Genomic DNA, 15,238 nt, shown 5'->3' with positions numbered 1-15,238 from the left:
AAGAGGTAGATTATAAATTGTTTTCTTGGTTTTAGAACTTTATTTTTGTTTCCAGTTAGTGCAATTTATTTCAATTTGCCTTGCTAACTTCAGTAGCAGTAACTAGCTAGCTACCAGCTCAAGTGTGTAGTTTTCGCCAACGCTACCGAAAATGTTGTTGACTTTTTGTTTAGGAACCCATTTCATTCTCTGGGGTACTCGGAAAAGGTGCGAATTAAAACTGATGGTCGACCTCTGCCTGAGATCCGTTTCATGAAGAAGGATGAAAAGGTGAGGGCGTTCAATACCAACTGGTATCAAATGTATAGCTGGTTAACAGGGAGCCTTTCATCAAGCCACCTGCATTGCTAGCCTTGCCTGCTTTTTGGAAAGTCTGAGCCTTGGGCGAAAGGGGGGTACAGTGACCTGAAGTACATTGATCGTTCAGCTAAATGCCAAAACAAAATCAGGGACCATATAAATGCCGACATCAGATTTAAGCTTCTGGGAAAAAGCTGAATCAATCATGACGAAGGTCTGCGTATTCAAACCGCGCAACACAACGGGAAAGTAAGAAGAAACAGGGATGTTCTCAAGCTGCATATCAACACCACTGCGTTTTGGGTCATGCAATAGTTGGCTATTAGAGGACATGACACAAGGGCAACTACAAGGAGCATGCGGCGGTAATAGCGCGTTATGATGCTTTACTTGCTGAACATATTGAACTTTCGACTGTGTTTTCTGGGATGTCGAAATCAATTCAGAATGATTTGATAGTTTCCATCGCATCATCCATTAAAAGGATCGGACTCTTTGAACAAAAACAAATTCTCCTAAAATGACATACCCAAATCTAAAAGTTAGATTGACGCGGCGTATTTTTTTGTTGAGCGCACTCGAGTATTTACTCCACTTTACTCCAGTATTTATTTAGCAAAGATGATAACACATAATCAGACCCAAGCAAAAACTCATTCCATAAATGTTGCATCACCCTAGGCTACACCTAAGCATGAGAGATCTGACATGCTGTATGGGATGAAAACGAGACTCTTTTTCAGTCTGATCAACTGTAGGCTACTAATAAGAGCAGCTGCATACAGCCTGTGCGCCCTGTTCATCTGGTCAGGGTAAACTAATTGGTAACGTTATGTGTTTATAGTCCATTTGTGTGTCAGGAGAAAATGTGAATGCGATCAAATGTGGTTTATATTCAAAATTGGGCTGGCTAGACTGCCTATACATTTTCAATCCAAAAGTATTACGTGGAATTAATCAGTCAATATAATAGTGATGACAGATAAAAACATTTATAAAGCCTAATGTTGCATAGGCGTGCATGATGCAAACATGAATAAAGCAAGCTTAGCCCTGTGAGTTATTCAGTCTATCAGTTGTCTCTGTGGCTGGGTAGAGGAAATCCCCCTCCTAATCTAGTCTAAATATAATTCATATGAACAAGTATAAGGTTGCTTCAGTTTGACAGGGTTTTCACCCCCCCCCCCCCCCCAGGGCCAGGAGTTTTTTAAAACCATGTGACCTGATTAGGAAAAACTGGTCCCATCATAGCCCTTATAAAACCTTTTTACCACTGATTAATTACTGTCATACCTTATAGGGTCCAGAGTTTTCCTGGTTAGGTTAATTAACAGATAAGGAAAAACTCTGGGCCTCAGGGGGTAAAAATTGCCCCACCACTCTGGGACCTATGGTGCCACCAGCCTGCTTGCAGTTGTCAGCTATCGTCAGGTATGTGGATGATCAGGGCTTTATTCAGGAACGTTTCTTGGGCTACTTTGATGTGTCATGTGGGCGAGACGCGCAGTCTGTGTTTGACTTTATGAATTTTGAGATGTTTGAGTTTAACTTCATGGGGAAACTTGTAGTTCAAACCTACGATGGCGCAGCTGTAATGGAACGTATCTGCTATTTGTATTTACAGCTAAGTCCCCTCCTGTTCCCTGATTTAAGAGGTGATGACCACTCCACTCCACTACCATTGTCAACTCTCTCCTGACATGAACTGAAGCCACGTCCCACGTGCCCGCTGATCCACTGGAATATTGAATGTTTCCCCTCCAAGCACTGTGAGGACCCCTATCAGTTTTCTCTCATTCCTGTATGTAGAGTCAATCACATGCACAATCACATTATTACACATCAATGATTTTACTCATTGCTTGGACTAACACATTCTTAGCACTTTTGTTTAACTGTGTAGTGTGTTGTGTTATTGTTTTTTGTCTTCCCAGTCAAATCCTGTCCTGCACTGAAGTCAAGCCTCTGAACACCTCAACCCATGCCTCATACCCTCATTCAATCACTGCTGTGATCCCTTCCCAACACTGTGTAAGTAACCCATAATATTGTAATATAAATGTCTTTATTAAACGCTTTAGGTTAAAATAATTCGTCTTTGAGGATTTTTGAAACACACTTTGTCGTCTCCGTGAATTCCGCGCATATACCCTGGGTCTCCCATCCTCCTCAATTTTTCAAGTCACCAGCCTCCACTGGTCCAGTAATATGGTCAAGTGCCACAAAGAGGAAAATTACAGTTGACCCAGAACAGAGCGGCTGGCCCTTAAATGTACACGGAGAGCTCACATTAATAAGATGCATGTCAATCTCTCTTGGCGCAAAGAAGAGGAGAGATTAACTTCATCACTACTTGTATTTGTGAGAAGTATTGACATGTTGAAAGCACTAAGCTGTCTGTTTAAACAACTAGCACACAGCTCAGACAACCATGCATACCCCACAAGACATGCCACCAAAGGTCTCTTCACAGTCCCCAAGTCCAGAACAGACTACGGGAAACATACAGTGCTATATAGAGCCATGACTACATGCAACTCTATTCCACATCAAGTAACTCATACAAGCAGTAAAATCAGCTAAAAAAACCCAGTTACAATTCCACCTTATGGAACAGTGCGGGTTGTGAAGAGACACAGACACACGCATAAGCACACACACTCTACATATGGATTTTGTATTGTAGATATGTTGTAGTAGAGTAGTGTGTAATAATGTGTTGTGAAATGTAATGTTTTATTGTATGTAATTGCCTTAATGTTGCTGGACACTTGGAAGAGTAGCTGCTGCCTTGGCATAATAACATACAAAATACAAAAACAAGGCACAGCATGCATTGGTCAACCTCCATTGGATTTAGCATCCCCACACCGGAGAGGTAATTGACTGTACATTGAACACATGGGACATACCAGAGAAGATCCTACTCTTCGTAACTGACAACGGGCCGAACATAGTCAAGGCTATTACAGAATAGACAAGACAATAAGTGTGATCAACAACAACCAGTGCTGGCCATAGCTTTGAACGGTGCGGCGGAAATGTCTGAATCTGAGTCGGACCTCGACGATTATTCTTATAAGGCTAGGCACCACACCCTCATTTTTTCCCCCTTTAGCATATCACAATCAACTATTACCAGTTGGATGTAGACACAAATATCATACTTTATTGTATTACAATGTTTCTGAAATATAAAAAATAAATGCAAATAAATTAATATCTCATAAAATATGTGCATATCGAGCAAATCGATTTTTCTGGACACTGGATGAAGTCAGTCTATATTTTGGTTTAATTTTGTTAAGACACTCCAGGACCGGACTTGTCCAGAGAAGATTGTGGATAAATACTTTTTTTCATCTTTCTATCTGTTAAATACTAAAGACAAGCACGTGAATAGCATTTTTGGTGCAACAGCGCCTCTTCAACCTCAGGAGGCTGAAGAAATTAAATTTGTCTTGGCACCTAAGACCCTCACAAACTTTTACAGATGCGCAATTGATGGTATCCTGACGGCTTGTATCACCGCCTGGTACGGCAACTGCACCGCCCACACATCACCGGGGGCACACTGCATGCCCTCCAGGATACCTACAGCACTCAATGTCACAGGAAGGCCGAAAAGTTCATCAGACATCAACCACCTAAGCCACGGCCTGTTCACCCCGCTATCATCCAGAAGGCGAGGTCAGTACAGGTGCATCAAAGCTGGGACCGAGAGACTGAAAAACAGCTTCTATCTCAAGGGCACCAGGCTGTTAAATAGCCATCACTAGCCGGCTACCACCTGGTTACTCAACCCTGCACCTTGAGGCTGCTGCCCTATGTACATAGACATGGAATCACTGGTCACTTTAATAATGGAACACTAGTCACTTTAAAAATGTTTACATACTGTTTTAGTAATTTCATATGTATATACTGTATTTTAGTCAATGCCACTCCGACATTGCTCGTCCTAATATTTAGATATTTCTTGAAACCATTCTTTTACTTATAGATTTGTGTGTATTATTGTGAATTGTTAGATTATTACTGTACTGGTGGAGCTAGGAACACAAGCATTTTACTACACCCGCAATAACATCTGCTAAATATGTGTATGTGACCAATAAAATTTGACTTGATTTTATTTAATGTCATGAATTTCTATTTTAGTTGGCCGCAACCCTGGATGCAAAACTATTCCAAATAACATTATCAGGAATATGGCATTTGAACTTTGTTCAACAGGATACTAGTTCCATGGAAAACCATCTACTAGGTAACCATTAATTTTTTTGATAATCTTTAATAGCTCACACGATAGGTAAACATTCCAAAGAACACTGCCATGAAAAGCCATTCATATCTGGAATTTGAACACACCTCAAATCAGTTCTATGAAACACCATTACCAGCTAACAGTTGTTTTGAAATGGCTATTTATTTGTAGCTGACAGTATAAAAGTGCTCCTCTTTCTCCAGATGAACAGAACCTGCAGAACTTAGCAGTGATTCACATTAATAGGTAAGTCCTCAATCCATGTACATTACGTAATAAACTGTTTACTTTGCTGTTATGCTGTTTTTCAGAGAATCCTGGATGTTTCTAGCATTATTGCCCTCTGATTGTTACAGTACCTTGTTTTTAGGAGAACATCACCACCACCATGGCAATGTTGACCATATCTCTGCTGCTCTGTGCTGCCATTGCTCTGAGTGGAGCAACAGGTAAGACACACAGCAAACCAAGAATATATACTTTAGTTCACACTTTACAACATTCTTTACAAAACACTCCTTTCCTGTCGATCCCTGTAACTCCAGCTAGTTGAAGTTTTTGTTGTCCAGGTGCTGAGGTCCCAGCTTCACTCTTTTTTGTGTACCAGTTTTAGGACTGTTCCAGGGCTTTGGTTTTGAGCAGGCTTTGCAGCTGGGTAATTGTCATTTTGAAATCTCTGTCATGAAACGTATGTCAGTAGATTAATCTGCAGTACTACTAGGTAGACACCTCTCACAGGTTGATGATTCTACTAATCAGAATAACAGTTGTGTGCAGGAGCGGTTGTTTGTGAACAACATTACTATGACTTCTCCATTTGAATTCCTGTCTGTCCTTCCAGGAGCTAAGGGGGCAGAGGAGGGAGTAGTGTCAGCAGAGACCAGGAACCAATGCCCCACAGGCTGGTTCCAATTTGGATCGCGCTGCTTCATGTTCGTCGAGACTGCAAGGTCATGGCCCCTAGCAGAGGTATTATGGTTACTCTCTACTGTGAATTAAAGGGAAAGTTCAATCAAAATCAAATCACTTATTTGGTTTGAGGTTACCCTTAAAGGTGATTTGGGACTGCATTTATATAGGGACTGCATGTGTCATGTAAAATACTGAATCTCCCCTTCAAGTTTTGTTTCATTGGAATTTTCTTTAAGCGTGGAATATTTATAGATATATTTACATTAAGGCCTACTGTATATTGAAACCTATAGGACATTGGTTAAGACAGAGATAATCTAATATCTCCTAGAGCATTTTTTTTAAGAGCATTAATTGCGATGGACAATATTTGATTGTGAGAGTCCAGAAGATAAGTTATCACAGACTGGACTACTGACAAATACTTGCATTATGAAATGTCTTTGTCCCTGTCTACCTCTCACTGTAGCGCCACTGTGTGTCCCTTGGAGCAAACCTGGCGTCTGTGCATAGCTCTGCGGATTATCAATTTCTACAGGAAATGGTGGGGAGCAAGACTGGCGGTTTCTCAACTACCTGGATTGGAGGATTTGATGCTGTTCAGGTGGAGTATACTCACAGATCAGTAATATCTTTGGTATACTCATCAATATCTCAAGGGTCACTGATAAAATCAGACCTAGGTTTGGAAGATCTTATAGATGTAGTCAACAACAAAAAAAGGTCACTGCAGTATCTATTGGCATACTATAATAATAATAACATGGGATTTCTTTGATACTGAGACCTCACTTCTTCACCACAGGACAGGCTATGGTTTTGGAGTGACGGCTCCAAATTTGATTACCAGAACTGGAAGAAAGGAGAGCCCAATAATAGCGGTGGCAGAGAGCCATGTATAGTGATCAACTGGGGAGGTACAGTAGGCCCTGTTTCATTCACTGATCCATTCATCAAATAAAGCTAACACACACACACCACAAACACACTATTCTATTGTTGTGTGAACACCTGAGATTATTTGAGAGGTCATTTCTGTTCCATGTTTCCTTTTAAGACGAATACCGCTGGAACGATATAAAATGTGGAAACAGCTTTCCCTCTGTGTGCTCCAAAAGAATCTGTGAAATCCAGAAAAACTGAAACTGAACCCAAAAATGCTACTCCATAGTGCCAACATCCAACTGAACAGTCTTTATGGTAAAGTCACATTTTTTGTAAAGATTATTTGTTTCTGTAAACTGTAAGTTTGAGTTAGTAGTTGTTCATAAATGTTGAGTAATGGTTTTGTTGTTTATTGTCAATAAAACGGGTGTAGACATTGTGTTTTCTCTTATGAGTCATTATTAAACATGAATGATACTGCTATAATTGTAATAGGATTCTTAAAGGTACAGTCTAGGATCTCAGAGTTTGTTCAATGGTCATTTAAATTCTTGATATTTATCCGTTGATTCAAGGTTATTATAGTAAACAAAAAACTGAAAATAAAAATTTAATTTGAATAAACAATTTAGTAAACTGAAATAAAATAATTAATAAAAAGATTAAAAAATATATATATATTCTGAAACTATTGTCTTTGACTGCAAAATAAAATGAAAACCATCATAAATTGTTTAGTTTCGTTTTTTTTCCTCCATTGGGCAAAAATCTAATGGGGTTTTCAAGCTTTTTTTCTAACAGGGATTTCCAGCTACTGAATCTGACGGGTAAATGACTTAAATGTAAATGTAAATGCTGCCAGTAAATGGCAACGTTTCAAATAGGCTTAGCTTGTGCATCACTATCACTAGCTATCAGTAGCTAACAGGGAAGAAATCCGAGGGCGAGCTCCAAGTGTGAACCATAGGTGTGAACAATGGCGGCAGCAAAAGGAAACGTGCTGTATGGGATTGTTTTGAGTACGTTGCTGGAAAGGACAAAAGCAAATATATTGTAGTGTCAGGAGATGGCAGCATGTGGAACAGAGATGAAAGGGAAAACCCAACCAACTTAAAAGTTCATCTGAACAGCGCCCACAAAGAATCATACAAACAATTTCAGGATAAATCCAAGGCGAGATAGCCACCAGCTAGCTATTAGTAGCTGCTCGTCAACAGCAACCAGTAGCTGCACATCAGGGTAGCCGTGCTGCAAGCCCAGCTTCAGATGCAATCGTTAGGCAAGGGTCATTTAAGTGTAGGAAAGGATGAAACAGCATCTGTGCCACCAGTAAGTACAGATAGTAGTATATATCCCCTCGCACAGTCCCCGCAGCCAGACAATTTTCTCAAGGCTTCTGGAATTAAATGCTGTCGGCATTAAATGCTGCTAAATGCTGCTCAACCGGTGTCACTCATTCAGCCGACAGAAACTTTCAACCAGTTCTCCCCATTAAACAACGAGTCGGAGTCAGAGGCCGAGCCTTCTCTGATCTCTCCTCCACCCGTTACAGGGTCTGTGCCGCCGAAGCTTCCCACCATTAGCTCTGACAATTTGAAAACCCTAGTCATTGGCGACTCCATTACCCGCAGTATTAGACTTAAAATAATCATCCAGCAATCATACACTGTTTACCAGGGTGCGGGGCTACCGGCGTAAAGGCTAATCTGAAGAAGGTGCTGGCTAAATCTAAAACTGGAGAGTGTAGTGTCATGTCTTTGGCTATGCCGGATTAAGTGATATGACATGCTATTCTATGAAATCATTTCTCTGTAATTAATATTACCTGATTAAGCTAATCAGGTAAATAATTAACTAGAAAGTCGGGGCACCACGAAAGAATGTTTATAGAGCTGTTATCTTCCGAATAAACTCTAAAAGACCTAGTCATCTTTTACATTAATAGCAGTCAATATTTAATCGTCACCTTGTTTAGTCTCATCTGAAAGTTGTAAATTCTTGGTTATCTTCACGAACCCTGGCTAACAAGTTGAATCAGCAATACAACATTTGGTTTAATTATTTATTTACTAAATAAATAAATATTTTTCCAACCTAATTGAGGAGAATAAGAACAATCCAACATTTCTTTTTGATACTGTCGCAAAGCTAACTAAAAAGCAGCATTCCCCAAGAGAGGGTGGCTTTCACTTCAGCAGTGATGAATTCATGAACTTCTTCGACGAAATGATCATGATTATTTGAAAGCAAATTATGGACTCCTCTTTAAATCTGCATATTTCTCCAAAGCTCAGTCGTCCTGAGTCTGCACAACACTGCCAGGACCTAGGATCAATGTAGACACTAAAGTTTTTTAATCCTGTATCTCTTGACACATTCATGAACATAATGTAGTCATGGCCTATAAACCTTCAAGCTGCATACTGGACCCTATTCCAACTAAACTACTGAAAGAGCTGCTTCCTGTGCTTGGCCCTCCTATGTTGAACATAATAAATGCCTCCCTATCCACGGGAAGTGTACCAAAGTCACTAAAAGTGGCAGTAATAAAACCTCTCTTGAAAAAGCCAAAGCTTGACCCGGAAATGTAAAAAACTATCGGCCTATATCGAATCTCCCATTCCTCTCAAACAATTTAGAAAAAGCTGTTGCGCAGCAACTCACTGCTGCCCTGAAGACAAATAATGAATACGAAATGCTTTAGTCTGGTTTTAGACCCCATCAAAGCACTGAGACTGCACTTGTGAAGGTGGTAAATTACCTTTTAATGGTGTCAGACCAAGGCTCTGCATCTGTCCTCGTGCTCCTAGACCTTAGTGCTGCTTTTGACACCATCGATCACCACATTCTTTTGAAGAGATTGGAAACTCTAATTGATCTACACGGACAAGCTCTTGCCTGGTTTAGATGTTATCTGTCGGAAAGGCGATCAGTTCGTCTCTGTGGATGGTTTGTCCTCTGATAAATCAATTATACATTTTGGTGTTCCTCAGGGTTCCTTTTTAGGACCGCTATTGTTTTCACTATATATTTTACCTCTTTGTGATGTCATTCGGAAACATAATGTTAACTGCTGTTCATTTTGATCTAACATGGTTAAGCACCAAAATTACCCACCCTGGAAGCCTGTGTTTCAGAAATAAGGAAGTGGATGGCAGTAAATGTTTTACTTTTAAACTCTGACAAAACAGAGATGCTAGTTCTAGGTCCCGAGAAATAAAGAGATCTTCTGTTGGATCTGACAATTAATCTTGATGGATGTACAGTTGTCTAAAATGAAACTGTGAAGGACCTCGGCGTTACTCTGGACCATGATCTCTCTTTTGACAAACATATCAAGAATATTTCAAGGACAGCTTTTTTCCATCTTCGTAACACTGCAAAAATCAGAAACGTTTTGTCCCAAAATTATGCAGAAAAGCTAATCCATGCTTTTGTCACTTCTACATTAGACTACTGCAATGCTCTACTTTCTGGCTACCCGGATAGAGCACTAAATAAACTATATAAGGCTGCAAGAATCTTGACCGCAACCAAAAAATTGGATCATATTACTCCAGTACTAGCCTCTCTACACTGGCTTCCTATTACTAGGGCTGATTTCAAGGTTTTACTACTAACCTGCAAAGCATTACATGGGCTTGCTCATACCTATCTCTCTGATTTGATCCTGCTGTACATACCTACATGTACACTGTGGTCACAAGACGCAGGCCTCCTTATTGTACCCAGAATTTCTAAGCAAACAGCTGGAGGCAGGGCTTTCTCCTATAGAGCTCCATTTTTATGGAATGGTCTGCCTAGCCATGTGAGAGACGTAGACTCGGTCTCAACCTTTAAGTCTTTATTGAAGACTCATCTCTTCAGTTGGTCCTATGATTGAGTGTTGTCTGGCCCAGGGGTGCGAAGGTGAACGGAAAGGCTCTGGAGCAACGAACCACCCTTGCTGTCTCTGCCTGGCCGGTTCCCCTCTCTCCACCCTATTACAGGGGCTGAGTCCTTGGTTTACTAGTGATCTTCCATACCGTCCCTAGGAGGGGTGTGTCACTTGAGTAGGTTGAGTCACTGACGTGATCTTCCTGTCCGGGTTGGTGCCCCCTCGGGCTCGTGCGGTGGAGGAGATCTTCGTCAGCATTGTCTCAGGGTAGTACGTTGGTGGTCTGCGGATATCCCTCTAGTGGTGTGGGGGCTGTGCTTTGGCAAAGTGGGTGGGGTTATATCCTGCCTGGTTGGCCCTGTCCGTGGGTAATATTGGAAGGGGCCACAGTGTCTCCCAACCCCTCCTGTCTCACCCTCCAGTATATATGCTGCAATAGTTTGTGTCAGGGGGTTAGGGTCAGTCTGTTATATCTGGTGTAATTCTTCTGTCTTATCCGGTGTCCTGTGTGAATTTAAGTGTACTCCCTCTAATTCTCTCTCTCCCTCTCCCTCCCCTCCCGGAGGACCTGGGCCCTAGGACCATGCCTCAGGACTACCTGGCCTGATGACTCCTTGCTGTCCCCAGTCCAACTTGTCGTGCTTCTGCTCCAGTTTCAACTGTTCTGCCTGCGGCTATTGAACCCTGACCTGTTCACCGGACATGGTACTGTACCTTGTCCCAGACCTGCTGTTTTCAACTTTCTCTCTACTGCACCTGCTGTCTTGAAATCTGAATGCTCGGCTATGAAAAGCCAACTGACATTTACTCTCTAGGTTTCTTCCTAGGTTCCTGCCTTTCTAGGGAGTTTTTCCTAGCCACTGTTCTTCTACATCTGCATTGCTTGCTGTTTGGGGTTTTAGGCTGGGTTTCTGTATAGCATTTTGTGACATCTGCTGATTTAAAAAGGGCTTCATAAATACATTTCATTGATTGAGGACAACCAACTTTAGCAGTTTGCGTGAAAAGAGAAGAAACATGGCAACCTAATTCAAATGAGTTAAAAAAAAGAGAAGAAGCACTGGTTAATTTATGCATCCAGTCTGGCAAGCCAGCCTTCAGAAGATTCAACCAAACACTTGATACCAAATGTAAATTTCCTGGTGCTGTTAGAGCAAACAGGTTGATTGATTTGAAAAACTATACAGCAGCCCAGACAGTTAAGGACATTCCTGTGTGCAGACGGATGGAGCAAGAAAGGACAGACTGCTTCATTTATGGGCACATCAGCCTGCTTCTATTACCCCTCCTCCAAACAAGGAAATTGAGCAAGTTGAGGAGACTAAACTGCTTGGTGTAACCCTGGATTGTAAACTGTCATGGTCAAAACATATTGATGCAATATTAGCTAAGATGGGCAGAGGTTTGTCCGTAATAAAGCGCTGCTCTACTTCCTTGACAAGGCTATCAACAAAACAAGTCATACAGTTGTGATGGAAATGTTCTTCTGTGTATGAACGTATGTTTAACACAATGTTGCTTTTCTAATAACCAACTTGGTTGGGTTCATGCGAGTGACTGATTGATTGTACGAAGTAGGAATCCACACTAATCACTGATAAGCAATTTCTCAGTACGCCCAGAACATTGCTCTGGGAACAATAAGGAGTATCTCGGTTTCAAGGTAAGAAGCCTGGTGTGGTATCAGTCAGTCTCATGCAGGAACCATGCTTCTATGACTTGTTTGTGTAGCAGTATAAAGGGACTGGAAAGAGAAAGGGAAGGCTTGTATTGAGAGTGCTTTATTTACTTTGAATTTGAGTGCTTAGTGTTGCATTTCCACAACACAGGCCCTAGTGTTGCTGCACCTGGACTACTGCCCAGTCATATGGTCAAGTGCCACAAAGAGGTACATTTTAGTTGTCCCAGAACAGAGCAGCTGGCCCTTCAATGTACACGGAGAGCTCACATGAATAAGATGCATGTCAATCTCTCTTGGCTCAAAGTAGAGGAGAGATTGACTTCATCACTTTACTCCACATCAAATAACTCATTCAAGCAGTAAAATCAGCTTTAAAAAAACCAGTTAAAACTACACCTTATGGAACAGTGTGGGCTGTGAAGAGACACAGGCACAGACACACGTATAAACACACGAACATATGGATTTTGTATTGTAGATAAGTTGTAGTAGAGTAGTGTGCAATAATGTGTTGTGAAATGTCATGTTTTAATGTAAACTCGGCAAAAAAAGAAACGTCCTCTCACTGTCAACTGCGTTTATTTTCAGCAAACTTAACATGTGTAAATATTTGTATGAACATAACAAGATTCAACAACTGAGACATAAACTGAACAAGTTCCACAGACATGTGACTAACAGAAATGGAATAATGTATCCCTGAACAAAGGGGTGGTCAAAATCAAAAGTAACAGTTAATGCAGCTGGTGGCCACACCAGATACTAAGTACTGCAGTGCATCTCCTCCTCATGGACTGCACCAGATTTTCCAGTTCTCGCTGTGAGATGTTACCTCACTCTTCCACCAAGGCACCTTCAAGTTCCCGGATATTTCTGGGGGGAATGTCCCTAGCCCTCACCCTCACCCCGATTCAACAGGTCCCAGATGTGCTCAATGGGATTGAGATCTGGGCTCTTCGCTGGTCATGGCAGAACACTGACATTCCTGTCTTGCAGGAAATCACGCACAGAACGAGCAGTATGGCTGGTGGCATTGTCATGCTGGAGGGTCATGTCAGGAGGAGCCTGCAGGAAGGGTACCACATGAGGGAGGAGGATGTCTTCCCTGTAATGCACAGCATTGAGATTGCCTGCAATGACAACAAGCTCAGTCCGATGATGCCAGTCTTGTCCAGCGACGGTGGTTTTGTGCCCATAGGCGACGTTGTTGCCGGTGATGTCTGGTGAGGACCTGCCTTACAACAGGCCTACAAGCCCTCAGTCCAGCCTCTCTCAGCCTATTGCGGAGAGTCTGAGCACTGATGGAGGGATGGTGCGTTCCTGGTGTTACTCGGGCAGTTGTTGTTGCCATCCTGTACCTGTCCCGCAGGTGTGATGTTCGGATGTACCGATCCTGTGCAGGTGTTGTAACACGTGGTCTGCCACTGCGAGGATGATCAGCTGTCTGTGCTGTCTCCCTGTAGCACTGTCTTCGGCGTCTCACAGTACGGACATTGCAATTTATTGCCCTGGCCACATCTGCAGTCCTCATGCCTCCTTGCCACATGCCTAAGGCACGTTCACGCAGATGAGCAGGGACCCTGGGCATCTTTCTTTTGGTGTTTTTCAGAATCAGTAGAAAGGCCTCTTTAGTGTCCTAAGTTTTCATAACTGTGACCTTAATTGTCTACCGTCTGTAAGCTGTTAGTGTCTTAATGCACATGTGGAACGGTCATTTTCATGATTTTTTTATGGTTCATTGAACAAGCATGGGAAACAGTGTTTAAACCCTTTATGATCAAGATCTGTGAAGTTATTTGGATTTTTACGAGTTATCTTTGAAAGACAGGGTCCTGAGAAAGGGACGTTTCTTTTTTTGCTGAGTTTATGTAATTGCCTTAATATTGCTGGACACTTGGAAGAGTAGATGCTGCCTTGGCATAATAAAATACTAAATACAAAAACAAGGCACAGCATGCATTGGTCAACAACCTCCATCGGATTTAGCATCCCCACACCGGAGAGGTAATTGACTGTACATTGAACACATGGGATATACCAGAGGAGAAGATCCTACTCTTCGTAACTGACAACGGGCCGAACATAGTCAAGGCTATTACAGAATAGACAAGAGAATAAGTGTGATCAACAACAACCAGAGCTGGCCATAGCTTTGAACGGTGCGGCGGAAATGTCTGAATCTGAGTCGGACCTCGACGATTATTCTTATAAGGCTAGGCACCACACCCTCATTTTTTCCCCCTTTAGCATATCACAATCAACTATTACCAGTTGGATGTAGACACAAATATCATACTTTATTGTATTACAATGTTTCCGAAATAATGCAAATTAAGCAATATCTCATTAAATATGTACATATTGGCATATCACGCAAATCCATTTTTCTGGACACTGGATGAAGTCAGTCTATATGTTGCTTGTATTCCTTGTATTCCTACCCACTGGGAAAAAAAACTGATTGAATCAATGTTGTTTCCACATAATTTCAACAACAAAAAAAATAATTGTGATGATGTTGAATCAACGTGGAAAACTGATTGTGTTAGTAAAAAGTCATCAATATAAGGGAATGTAGTATTTTTTTCACCCAACTTTGAACCTAAATCCAATGAGATGGTAGTTTTGGGGGGATTTCATGTTGAATTCACGTTAGTTGACAACTCAACCAAATATAAATCAAAACTGAATATATAAATGACATCTGTTCCCAATTGGGTACTTTCACTGAAACTAAAAGGAAATAATTCAAAATGAAATAGAAAAAAACCTCAAACTAAATAAAAACTAGTAAATCAATGTAACGATTGGCGTCGGGTGATGAGGAAGCGGACCAAAACGCAGCTGGGAGCGAACACATGTTTATTCTTACAGACTGAAATAACACGGTCAAAACAGAGAATAAAACGTAACGTTACTGCTCAAAGACCAAGAGACAACAACCCACAAACATTGTGGGGGGAAAAGGAACTTAAATATGATTCCCCAATCAGAGGCAACTAGCGACAGCTGTCTCTGATTGGGAATCGACAGAACCCAACATAGAAATACGCCCCAAAGCAAGGCTATACCAAAAACATAGAAAATAAACTATAGAAATGCCACACCCTGACCAAAATAGAAGAGTTCACCTGGTCAGGGCGTGACAGTACCCCCCCTCCAACAGTGCGTACTCCCGGCGCACCAACCTAAAGTCTGTTAGGAGGGGGACCCGGGTGGGCGCCTCACTCTCGGTGGATGCTCTGGCCCCGGGCGTGTTTCTCCCCCTGCCTCCACCCTAGCCCTACCCCTCTGGCCCGGACTGGACCACGGTGGA

General features: G+C 41.7%; 1 protein-coding gene across 2 annotated transcripts; it reads left to right on the top strand.

Annotated features, from left to right (window-relative positions):
• The first annotated feature begins 4,631 nt into the window (after window positions 1–4,631).
• Window positions 4,632–6,805, top strand: LOC115173525 (ladderlectin). Of its 2 annotated transcripts, XM_029731694.1 has the most exons (7): window positions 4,632–4,813; window positions 4,938–5,016; window positions 5,175–5,222; window positions 5,409–5,536; window positions 5,949–6,083; window positions 6,285–6,396; window positions 6,537–6,805. In XM_029731694.1, the coding sequence occupies exons 2-7, from the start codon at window positions 4,956–4,958 to the stop codon at window positions 6,620–6,622; spliced, it is 570 nt and encodes a 189-aa protein (XP_029587554.1). In that variant the 5' UTR covers window positions 4,632–4,813; window positions 4,938–4,955; the 3' UTR covers window positions 6,623–6,805. The 2 variants fall into 2 exon arrangements, with proteins under 2 accessions (XP_029587554.1, XP_029587555.1); XM_029731695.1 differs by lacking the exon at window positions 5,175–5,222 and having other exon boundaries at window positions 4,633–4,813.
• Window positions 6,806–15,238: the final 8,433 nt, after the last annotated feature.

This window comes from Salmo trutta, chromosome 34 (assembly GCF_901001165.1).
Source record: "Salmo trutta chromosome 34, fSalTru1.1, whole genome shotgun sequence".
In the NCBI taxonomy this organism is placed as follows: Eukaryota; Metazoa; Chordata; class Actinopteri; order Salmoniformes; family Salmonidae; genus Salmo; species Salmo trutta.
The sequence above is the reverse complement of the archived record's forward strand: the minus strand, read 5'-3'. Positions and strand labels throughout refer to the sequence as shown.

What these genes read in the sequence shown, in the direction of transcription:
- LOC115173525 (XM_029731694.1), top strand. Translation starts at nt 4,956, where the DNA reads ATGGCAATGTTGACCATATCTCTGCTGCTCTGTGCTGCCATTGCTCTG. An exon ending in GAGGATTTGATGCTGTTCAG is followed by an intron (nt 6,084 to 6,284) that starts GTGGAGTATACT and finishes TCTTCACCACAG; the next exon opens with GACAGGCTATGGTTTTGGAG. An exon ending in TATAGTGATCAACTGGGGAG is followed by an intron (nt 6,397 to 6,536) that starts GTACAGTAGGCC and finishes TTTCCTTTTAAG; the next exon opens with ACGAATACCGCTGGAACGAT.